General features: G+C 39.1%; 1 protein-coding gene across 1 annotated transcript; it reads right to left on the bottom strand.

Moving 5' to 3' along the window:
- Positions 1–763: 763 nt before the first annotated feature.
- On the bottom strand, positions 764–12153 carry MDH1 (malate dehydrogenase 1, NAD (soluble)). Its single transcript, XM_009695332.1, has 9 exons — positions 12088–12153; positions 6960–7058; positions 6541–6637; positions 5403–5578; positions 3865–3987; positions 3556–3732; positions 2080–2193; positions 1775–1864; positions 764–1387 (listed from the first exon to the last, which is right to left on the bottom strand). The coding sequence occupies exons 1-9, from the start codon at positions 12151–12153 to the stop codon at positions 1262–1264; spliced, it is 1068 nt and encodes a 355-aa protein (XP_009693634.1). The 3' UTR covers positions 764–1261.
- Between the last annotated feature and the right edge of the window lie 88 nt (positions 12154–12241).

Raw genomic sequence — 12241 nt, 5'->3', positions numbered from 1 at the left:
AAAAGGGAAATGAGATGACTCCAGATATGACAGACCCACGATTTACTTTAGTACAAGGCAGAAAGGCTTATACTGCAACAGGACAGACAACAACTTAGCACTGACATTGTGTACAAGAAAAATCCTGTTATCATGAGAGTTTGCACTCTGCAAAAGGGGCAGGAAGTATTTAATGTGCTTAGAAAACAAACAGAACAAGTAGTAGTAGTAACTCCCAGGACAACAAACCTAGTCTAAATCCCTTAGGTCTGCGTAAGGTGGGTTACTATAGTAGGAACAGACAAAGCAGGAGCCTAGGAGAAGAGTTATAGCAACATTCACCTCTGTGTTTGGAGGGGGACAATTACAGTACAATGTGTTTGAACCTTCCTGAAGTTAAAGTGTTTGTAGGCTGCACTAGGAAAACTCTCCAGCAAGTATACTACTCTCACTTGGTCTTAACCAAGTCAGTCCTTGTCTCCTGGGACAAAGGGCTTTGAAGCTACAATCAAATTAGTATTGAGCTACAGTACCAACACCGCTTTTGAACTGTGGTGCTGGAGTACAAAGCTGCCTGGAGGCTTTTGTGTCGGGTGTTGACATAAAGCAATTTCGCCTTGGAAAGACAATGGAAGTGCTAGTCACTAATAAAGCTTCTTAGAACTAGTCTCCCTCAGTTTCTTAAAACAGGCCTTCAGGGTTTTTTCATGTTGTATTATCAAATTCTGCTAGTTACATAATTAAAACGTAAATAAAGTGCAACAAACTACTCTTAGCCATTAGGTGATTAATCATCCTTTAATATTTCTATTGACAAACACTGTAAGCATAACCAGAGTGAACAGTATATACTTGGAGTCTGTCCAGTGACAGACTTGAGTCGCTGAACTACCGGTTTAAGGAGAACTATTGGCATTCTAATTTCATTTTCAGTTGAGCCATAGGATGCTGAAGTGATCACAGACCAAGACATGTTCCAATAGTGCCAAATTCTAATCAAAACTCAGATTGTGCGTTAGTAGCCAAGGCAAACAATTATTCTGTATCATACACAGAAAGCAACTAGTATTGAACAGACAGAAAGTTTGGTCAACAAACTAGTTTTACTTCTTTAATAATCTTCTTGCTAGGCACAACAGTACCAGTTAAGCATATGAACTTTAAAATGCACAATTGCCACAGACAGTTGACTTGAATACAGTAATGGTGTTTGGTAGCAGACTTAGAGATGACTTTTAAATTCTTCCACTCTGAAATGACTTTGTATTTCCTCATCACCTAGTCATGCACTGGAGAGGAATTCCACAGCAGTCTCCTTCTCTTCAGTTAACTCCTTAGCAGTCAGATCCATCTTCTCACGAGAAAAATCATTAATAGGAAGACCCTCAACAAACTTCCAGGTCTTGTCCTGTTAGAAAACAAACAAATAAAAAGCCCCTCCATATACGAACAAGGTTCATTCAGTCTGCATGAAGGATACTTTGCAGGATAAGAAACAAAGTTTACAATCTTAAAAAAAACCCAAAAAACAACACATCAGGCAGAAGTTAATTTTGTTTTCAGATAAAGAATGCAACCAGCATCAGCTAGTCATGTCAGGTTTTACTTGTCTATTAGTACTTATTTGACAACTACTACAAAACGGTTAATAATGGTCCTCTCTGTGAAAGACTGCTAAAATCCTCACGCCCCAGCAACTGCAGTCCTGTACTAAAAGCACTGCTGTTCACAAGCTCATAGGACAGTTTAGCTAGGCCTTGCACAAGATACTTGGATTTAAATACAGTCTAGTTACCTTGATCACAACAGGGAATGAATATAGCAAGTCTTCAGGAACACCGTAAGAATTGCCATCAGAAATGACTCCCATGGAAACAAATTCCCCCTGTAACCAGAGAAGTAAGAGATAAACACATTTTTCACTGCTAGAAGCAAGCAAAATTTTAATTTCCAATATACTGCATCTCCTGTGTCACAATTTATTCCAGAAAAAGACAGATTCTTCCCCCTCTGAACACACATACACACCTGAGGTCAAAGACACTGGCATGTAATCAAAGCAGCAGGCAAACAAGCACTTTCTCAAGAGCAACATCTTACCGCTGGAGTGCCAAACCAGATGTCCCTCACATGATCACAGATAGCTTTGGCAGCTGACATCGCACTGGACAGCTTCCTAGCCTTAATAACGGCTGCTCCACGTTGCTGAACAGTCTGCAATTAATGGAAAAAAAAAAAACAAAAACCTAAATTGTAAAGCAGCAAAATCATGGCTTGGTCTAAACACTGTTAGTAAACTCCATGAGGAAAGACCGCCTTACATCACTACTTAATTTCAGCAGTCAGGATATAGTTCTATCACTAAATGAACATGGCATACAATCTAGAAATACAACTGAGAAGAGTTTGGCCAAGACAAGAACATAATGGAATATTTCAGAGGCTGGCTCATTTCTTAGCACCTGCTTTACACCTAGCAGCCCACTGAGTTCTCTCATATCAACCAGATGTTTCAAGCTTTTACCACCAAGAGACTTCATGTACATCAATAGTAACAAATGTGTTGGAGCAACACTGGCAATTAAGGTTTTTTGCTGAATATCAACACGAACTACTTCCTGGTCTCAATCCTACAATATTTAATGCATAAAATTAACATAATTCCTGAAAATAGTTGAACCTACCTCCCTATGCTCAAGCTTATATTTAGAAATTTTGTACTTAAGAATGGCACTTCTCAGAATTAGAATAGCTTTTTAAACTGTACATATTTTTTTCTTTTAATAAATTTTGGTAAGGCTCTATGCCAACCAGACCCCAGCCTAGAAAGCAAGAATCATGAAATCTCCTCGACTTAGGGCAAAGCATTCTAGCATAGACAGCATTACAATGTACCTAAGCAGGCCAAACCAGTACCCTGCCTTGGCCATGTAAGGTACAGCAGGACCAAGGACAAGGACAGGTTTCTGCTTACACTCTGGCTCATGAATTTTAGTTGCCAGCATACCATCATTTATTCTGTAGAAACAAGCATGAACTGGAATAAGCTACATCCAAAACCAAGATGGGACAGAGCACGAACATCTGACAAAACACATCCTCAGTCCCAAACTAAAGGTGCCTTGGCTAAAAGGTAGTACCTGGCTGTCAGCATGCCAGTAACACTGCAGTACCAAGCAAAGTACAGCTACTTGGAGTCACGTTCATCAAGAGCTTCAGTAATCTTTGTTTCACTTAACATTGCATTTAGGTTGCCTGTGCTCTTGATAAATCAATACCATTATTTTGTTTTATTACTACCTGAGCAAAGAATCAAAAGAATCAAAATTCTTTTTGTTGAATATTTTAGCACTCCAAATGGATTTTTCTATTAGTATTTACATAGGTTTTCATAATGCCTTAAATTTTTCAAGAGCCAATAACTGATAGAGACAAGCTATCTGAAGATGACTAGTGAGATATGAAGAGCAGCTTCACTAAGTCAGTCAGATACATAGTTTACAATCACATATGAGATTAGGAGAAAGCAGAAGCACAGAATGACCCTTAACAAAACCAAAACAAACAAGATCTTACCAGGATAAAGTCTCCCTTCAGCCAGCTGTCATCTTTTATAGCTTCATAAACTCCAACTTCCTTTCCTTTCACATTTACCTTCGCATGGTTAACATCTGGATATTGAGTGGAGGAGTGGTTGCCCCAGATGATGACATTCTTCACATCATTAGCAGTCACACCAAGTTTCAGAGCAATCTAATGAGAAATTAAAGATGTCCATCGTATTAACTTCAGCTTCTCAATTCACAGGCTTCTTCGAAAGCATTGCTCTGTTTGTACTTAGCAGAGACAACAGAAAGCATTCTACTTTGAATAGGCCCTTTTTACCTGAGATTTAGCTCTGTTGTGATCCAGACGAGTTAAGCAGCTGAAGTTTTCCTTTGGTATTGATGGGGCTGACTTTGATGCAATCAGGCAGTTAGTATTTGCTGGATTCCCAACTACCACAACCTAAAAATGAAAAAGGGGAAGGAGAATGTGGAAAGATGAAGAAGATATTTGTGCAAAACAACTCCCTCAAGTGAAATACATGACTTTGCCTTCAAAGAAGCTATCAAAAAGTTAAGTTTTCTAAATCTCTTGGTTGTCTTCAACAAGATTGTTTTATATATGCATTGTTCATAGTCAATGAGTCTTCTATAACTGCACAGAAAAACATTTTCTAGCTAGGTATTTTCTTTATAATTTGACATTCAAATGTGAAAGAGAACAAGACTTCTAGGGAGATCTGCACGCTGACCCACAGCCTGGCTGCTACTAGATACAGGGAAAGCAAGATAAGTACATACTAGTCAGCCCACAGGGAATTCACCATCACCTTTTACACGCTTTCTAGACTGGCTGCCACTGCTTTATAAAATTGCTTTATAATTAAGAAAGCCAGAACAGTTACTTATCTTAATGTTCATAAGTAGTAAGAAGTAAAATATTGCCTGAACTTAGATCAATTTATTCCTATGGAAAACTGATTTTTATTCATCCTTCATCTACTAATGTGCCTCAAATGATTTAACGTCAAGCTCCATATACTCTCAATCACACAAGCTAATCTGCAAACCTCTCTTTGTATTTCCCCTTTTGAAAGTGAGTTCAGTAAATTTTCCATTAGTTTGCAATAGTTACATTGATAGTTTTTATTCCAACCGTATAAAGAAGCAAACAAGTCTTTAGAAGCAGCAGGAAGTTCACCAGCAGAGGAAGTAGACATTAAAAAGTCAGTTACAAAGCACAGTCAGAGTCCGGGTCTGAGATTAAGAGCAGTAGGAGAGCGGCCACATGATCCCATTAACTGTGCTGAAGGAATCTGAGAGAGAACAATTAAAAGCTTCCAATGCTCCAAAGACCGAGAAGCAAACCATTTTTTGTGCAACTGTAATTCCATATTGATACTGAAGTTAAGGGTCATTATATTAAAGCCACAGATTGATATGAAGGAGGCAGCTGCATGTAGATAATTTAGTTCTCCCAGAGAAGAGAAATATCAAGCAGAAGACTGCTTTTTATTTTTTATATAGTGGAGGTTTTTTTGGGGTTTTGTTTTGTTTTGTTTGTTTGGGGGTTTTTTCGTTGGTTTTTTTTTATTTTTTTTTTTAGAATTGTTGGTAACCAGTTCAGAGTATATGTGGAATACAGCAATACAACATAAGACTTATCCTTTTCACTGAACAAATTAAGGACTAAATCATCTACCTATTTAACATATTGTATCTCATCTAACCTCCACTGTGGTATATTTTCCTGGGCTTAAGGAAAGGCATGCCTACACTGTATAGGCTCCTGCTTGCACAATATCATTCTACAATGTATTTAGATCTCTACATAACTCAACAGAAAGTTAACTTTTTTTATTCAGTTTCTGTATTCACCTTGACAGTCTTCTTGGCATACTTGTCCAAGGCTGCACCCTGAGACTTGAAAATTTTCACATTTGCTTTGAGTAAATCCTTTCTCTCCATGCCCTCTCTCCTTGGCATGGAGCCAACCAGAATTGCTATATCAAGGTCTTTGAATGCAACTTCCTCCTTGTCTGTAGGAATGACCTCTAAAGAAAGGAAAGGGGGGGGGAAAAGAAATCTAAGTAAGATAAATACTCATGGCAAGGTGTTAACAGGCATATTCTTTGGTTCACAAATAGTATATAATCTGATCTGACAACAGTACCACCTTCTCCTTCAAAATATACAAGTGTAGTCATTTGGCCCTAACTCCACAGATTAAACACTTGCCAGTAAACGGTTTATATATACAAATATTTATCTAAAGCTTTAGATATAAATCTTGAAAACACAGGAGAAATCTATGTAAAAAGATCCCTTTCATGTGTTTCTATCTATATATATATATATGCTGTTCTTCACTTTTGCAAAAAATTTGCAGTGGCAAGTACCAACATAAATGAAGTTTTCCTCTCCCTTTAACAAATCAAACCAAAGGAGGTTTGATTTGTACAAAAGTTGGTAGCTACATGCCTTTTATTTTTTTTTTTAGTACTGTAATAATTACAGTAGCATCTACTTGCTCCCTTTCTTCTGCTTGTTTAAACTATCAGAACTTAACTTGTTTATATGACTTGATGAGCAATTTTCAGTTTGTGTCTTTATAAAGAAGATATTTCTAAAGACTAGATTTTTATTTTTTTTTCACTTAGTAAAGGCATCTAGATGTACCTAAAGATTCAATATTATTTTACCACTAGGCCAGAATACAATGCATAAATGCACAAGTATCCCACGATTTGTTGTACATGCTGACAACCCAGGATTAGATGATACAAACCAAAACCCAGGTATCTGCATAGTCAATTCTTTACACGAAACTCATTTGATGACATTCTTCCTAGCTTACAGCCTAAGTTAAATTAACTTATGTTCCACAAAATATAACACCAAGAAAGGATCATCTACTATTTTCTTCTGCTTAACTTCCTGACAGCTACAGGAACTCATAAATGCAATAGTTGTACCAGAACATCTTGTAGGTATAAGAAAAATTTCTTCTATCTACCTCTCAGCAGCGGAAGAGCACAGTCCTGCAGCTCCATCACTACGCCTTCCAATACAGTCATCATGGGGGTGATATCCAGCAGCACAAGAATAAGAGGCTGTAAAAAAAAGAAATGGTTTATTGCAAGTTGGGTGTAATATGTTTTGAAAACGAATTTGTCTTATCTGCTAGAAACTGCTATCTTGTACAAGACTTAAAATCCATTTACAGAAAACTGAAAAACTTCAGCACGAGTAACAACTGAAAGCTTCTGTAACAGAGCAGGACTCCATTTTCCCCACTTAAAGAATAAATTACTTGCATACTGGTAAACCATTCTGAGTGTCTACAAAAAAAGAAGTCTCAGAGACTGCAGTTCTGACAGTAGCTTATTCATTACTGCGCAGCAGCGACAAGTGATAATTCAGGGTAAGAATTACCTGTTCTTTGCCGAAGACATCTCCCTTGGCAATGCTGTAGAGCAGCGAGTAAGCAATCTGCCCAGCAGCTCCTGTCACCAGGACTCTGATCGGTTCACCCTGCAAGAAAATGATGGAGACTTAGCCACAGCTACACAGCACAGGTTCACACCATCCAAGCATGGTAAAAAGTAACAGTTACTACAGAAATAAGGTTATGATTCTTTAACCTGGATGAAATCATGTGCCTAAATGTGGATCAGGTCCAGCTCCTGGGATCACACTTCTGTTCTGCTAGAACCACCAGCAATTTCTCTATTTGCTTTTACAGAAACAGATCACACTTGCAAAAATATCCTTAAGAATTGCTCCTGGAAAAGCTACCAAAATGCCAGGAATAGCAATCTATTTGAAAATCTTTGTATTCCTCTTAACAACGCTGCCTTTTTAACATAAGGCGTTACAACATGTATCCACTCATTAGATTACCCATTCATATGTCAAATTTACTACAGAAGTGTTACCAGCTGTCACACTTCACCAGTTTTCATCTTCTTTCAATTTTGAGGGCTGTTTCCATTAAGCATTTTGAAGGCTTACTTGCAACCAAAGACTTCCTGAATGCCAGAAGCCAAGGAATCTAGTGGACTTAAAACTACTACCTCACTAAACTGGTACACAGCAATTTAACAGATCCACTGACAAAAGCTACATTATGGACAAATACAGACACTAATATCCACAGTACAACTGTCCATCATCAAACCGACCCAAAACTCCAACAGACTGGGAGAGGACTGCCAACATATTGCTACATTGCAAATAGGGGGGAAAAATGGCTTACCCTATAGCAAAAGTCCATTTTGTTAAGCTGAACCAGGACTTGGGGAAATCCAGAGGTTATTTAATATTGAAAGTATAAGGCTGAGAGAGTTGGGGTTGTTCAACCTCGGAAGCGAAGGCTCTGGGGAGACCTTACTGCAGCCTGTCCATACTTAAGGGGGCTTATAAGAAAGATGAGGACAGACTTTTTAGCATGGCTTGTAGCAAAAGGACAAAGGGTAATGGTTTTAAACTAAAAGAGGGTACATTCAGACTAGATACAAGCAACAAATTTTTATGAAGGGTGGTAAAACACTGGCACAGGTTGCCTGGACGTGTGGTAGATGCCCCACCCCTGGACACATTCAAGGCCAGGCTGGATGGGGCTCTGAGCAACCTGATGTAGTTGAAGATGTCCCTGCTCATTGCAGCAGTGTTGGACCAGATTGCCTCTAACAGTCCCTTCCAACCCAAACCGTTCCATGATTCTACGAAAAGGGAAAAATGCCAAAAGACATTCATAACCCAGCATTTTGTAAGCCTGTTTTTTGTGTCTCCCTTTTTCCCCAGAGGTTACAGGGCTGGGGCAGGTTGTGCTAGGACAGGAACAAGCAGACTGGAATACTGAGTCCAGTGGTGGGACTCCGAGTTCGTGTCTTATAAGATAAGGCTGAAGGCAGTGGACATAGTCTGGAAATGTAAAGGATAACGCACGATTTAACAGCGGCCTACTACAACTTCAAGGAGTGTTAGAAAAATAACGCTGCCAAACACCTCTCAGTAGGGGCAGATGGCAAAACAGTAGGCAACGGCTGCAAATTAAGAGAAAAATTTTTGATTCAGGTGGTACTGCTGTACTGGAACAGGGTACCCAGAGTCTGTGCAACCTGCATCCTCAGCGATTTTCAAGACCCAGATAAAAAACATGTATGACATGATTTAGCAGTGGCAAAAGCCTTGCTATCAGGCTGCACTCAGCAACCTCCAGACTCACAGCAAGAAAGAGGTCAGACTGGATGACCTCTAGAGGTCCCTTCCAAGCAACATTCCTGTCATCGATATTTATAGGAACACCATTTTGGGATTTGAGTGTATTCTCTCTGCAAAAGTGACTAGCCAAGCACAGCTCCATCAAACTAACATTAGATCACTACAAAAATGAGGCCACCTATGCCATTTTACCACATACTAGATAAAACGAGAGCATAAGTCATAAAGTTAAACTACTGAAATTGCAGATTTAGGCCTCAACATGATTTTGCCTTCATTATGAGAATGACTTTAAATATTTGGTGAAATGGCCACCAGTTATGGTGTTGAACTGCACTATTTTCTTTTGAACCTGTCCTCCTGGGAGTCTCATCCCCCAAACCTTGTCAAAACTCCAGGAGAAGGGAGAAGGAGAGCAGACAACCGAGTCCTGCTGTTTTAAATCTCAAAACTAGTTTTGGTACACTACGTTGCGTAGGGAAGTTATACCCTACAAATGTACCATATGCCTGAAAGATGAGGGGCAGAACAGACTAAGATGCATATCAGATTTTAAAGCCAACTTTTCAGCATGTTTTTAAGGAGAGTCTACATTTTATTTCTATAAAGGGAACAATGAACACTCTTTTAAGGCAGCTAATCACACTAGTTAGGAAAATAAGTACTGGAAAATGACTGTGCTGCAAATTCTTGGCGTGGCAAAATCCCGTATCAGCAGCATATAAAAAGTGATCCCGTGCTAAGCATGCCACTCCAGAACTCACACAGGTAACAGTAGAACACATTTTCTTTGAATTACATGGTATCTGAAATAAATTGTGGACTGACTTCTGAATTTCCAGTGAACGGAACAAAGATTTTAAGAAGTTAGGCTCTTTCTCCTTTGCAACCTGTGAGCCAATCTAAAATAGTGTCACAAAAGGGGGAAAGTCAACAAGAATTTTTTTCCGCTGTATGCACTTTAAATGCTAATCTGATTTAAACATAAAAAATGTCAATCTATCCACTAGCATCATGGCGAGTACTTAGCATAACAACAGGAGAGGGAATTTTTAAAAGGCAAGAGGTAGGACTTTTTTTTTTTTTTTAACAGACACAGACTTAACATTTAGCTTTGTTAAAAAAAAATAAAAATCCTTCAGCTATGACTCAGCTCCACCCTCTCAAAAAAATTATGTTTGCTTACTACCATCCTTCCTGTTCTCCCCTCATTTTGGGCCGGAGAAGGCAGGAAGAAACATAAGCTAAAATAAAGCGAGTGCTCTACCTTTACTAAAATAAAGTGAGTACTGCCTACTTGTTTTTTCTCTCCAAACCTTCAGTACGTTGGATTCACATACAAGCTTTTCCCAAAACCCCTTGCCCCTGCACCAGTTGTGAGCAATTAGTATCAAAAACTTTCACGCTCTCTCTTGATTCCAGAAGCTAGATTAACAAGCCAAAAATGTTATGCTTCTTAGAAAATACAGTTAACTCTCCCCAGAAAACTTACGTCACATATAAAAATCAGTATCATTGAGCATCTGAGGCTACTTTTGGAAGTCGGATGTTTAGAGAAATGAGTAGCTCCCCAATGCAAGTTGTAGGCTCCACACATTCCTGTTCAGGCACTTTAATCCGTGACTTGGCTCCTGCCCTGGGCTTCGATAAGAATACTTTCACACTGTGGTAACTACAGAGGTGACCTTCACTCACTCTCAGGTATACAAGAACTAGAGGACAAATTAAACAACATCTAACTAAACTATTTAGTTTCAAAACCTTCCCCCACTTCACATACAGCCGATGTATAGTTAAAAAGTTTTAGGAAACTGAAAGAGTAGTAAAGGTAATGATAAAAGGGAAGGAAAAAAAAAAAACCCTGAACGTTGCATCCCCAGATACTCTTCTTCCTCTAAATTCAGCAAAGATGTAGGATTTGTCCCCCTCCTAAATTATCACAGATAAAGGTAAAGCTTCCAATATCAAATGAGGAAGCTGTGGGCTTAATGCCCTCCCCCCCACACACACTTTGGCTTAAGAACTCAGCGCCTAAATTATCTCTGTGATTAGTGCTGATATTAGCAGAACTAAAATATTAGTGTCCTACATGAAAATAGCAGTACACTGCAAAACTGATTCAGGAGGTTACAAAGGTAAGTAAAAGACTAATATCAAATAACCCACAATCTATCAAATGTAGTAACAAGAAAAATCTGTGTCCTGTCTACACAAGTGATGGACTTTGCATTACTAATTACAGTTATAAAAGACCTCTATACACATTATTGCTGATGAACTTAACTCTGTAAAACATCATCAACTTAATGTTACTCCTGAATATTAAAGCCAACTAATCTATCCCACCTTGCTTGACAAAAATGATTTAAGCATTAAGCTAAACTCTATCTCTTCAAAAGTCTAGTCTGCCTAACAAAGCTTCCCTTTCCTCTCCCCTCTTTAAAGCAGAGATGCAGTGACAGTAAACGCATTTGGAAACGTGGCAGAAAGTATCGGCAAGACAGTTGTGTACTTTAGCAACCCCAGCAGCGCTGCGGTTCACAGACTGAATTCCAAAGGAATTCTTTCCTTAAGAAGTGACCTTGAGACAGGTGCCCTTAAAAGCTTTTTCCATTTCATTCAGCTAACAGTGGCTGCATCAAAAGACAGATGATTTTATTTCAGAAGTTTAAGGCCTCTGCCTAACAACAAATGCATAATTAGAATAGTGAAAGTAAGATAAAAACAGTGACATTCTGAAAAGTCTGGACATCAAAGGAAGGTTCAATTAGCAGAGACAGCAAATTCAGGGCAGTCAATGTTTTGAAAGCTCAAGTACAAACTAAAACTTGCTATCTTGTGGTCACTCCTGAGAATCTGTATTTTGAATAGAAAAACGGAGAAGTAGGATAGATAAGGTTTAAAGATTTTGGTATTTTTTAGGGTATGGCTGAAATAATAAGCCAAGTTTCAGAGCACGCAAGCACCTTTTCTATAGCAAAGTACTAAAAATAAAGGTCTGAATAACAGAGTATAAATTCTAGAAAAACACGGAGATGTTTTCATGATTATAAAGGAAAGCAAGGTCTCTGTTCAAGTTTGTGTGAGTGCAAACAGATATATATATAGTTACACGTGTCACTGAAAAGCAAAGGACTCCAGTTCACCTGTGTAACCTCAGGGCTGAACTAGGACTCCGTGACAATTCGGAGAGCCTACACAAATAGCTGGATTTCTGACAGCAAGCAGGGATGAAACAGGAGAGGTAAACATTCTACAGGCACTTCCCCTTGAGCTAACACAGAATTGCACCCAAAACCTTTAACGTCTCATGACATTAAGGTGCAGCCATCCCCACCGTCTGGAAGGCAATGTCGCCAACCACGGGGGTCAGCGAGGCGCCGAGTTTCGGTAAAGGCGCCATTAAACGGCTGAAGGGCCAGCACCAGCCCAGGGAGGTTCGCTCCGCTCCGCCGGGGTGACCCCAGCGGGACCACAACCTGCCCTCCCCC

Source organism: Cariama cristata, unplaced genomic scaffold (genome assembly GCF_000690535.1).
Source record: "Cariama cristata isolate BGI_N322 unplaced genomic scaffold, ASM69053v1 scaffold30822, whole genome shotgun sequence".
NCBI lineage: Eukaryota > Metazoa > Chordata > Aves > Cariamiformes > Cariamidae > Cariama > Cariama cristata.
This window is presented reverse-complemented; position numbering and strand designations above follow the sequence as displayed.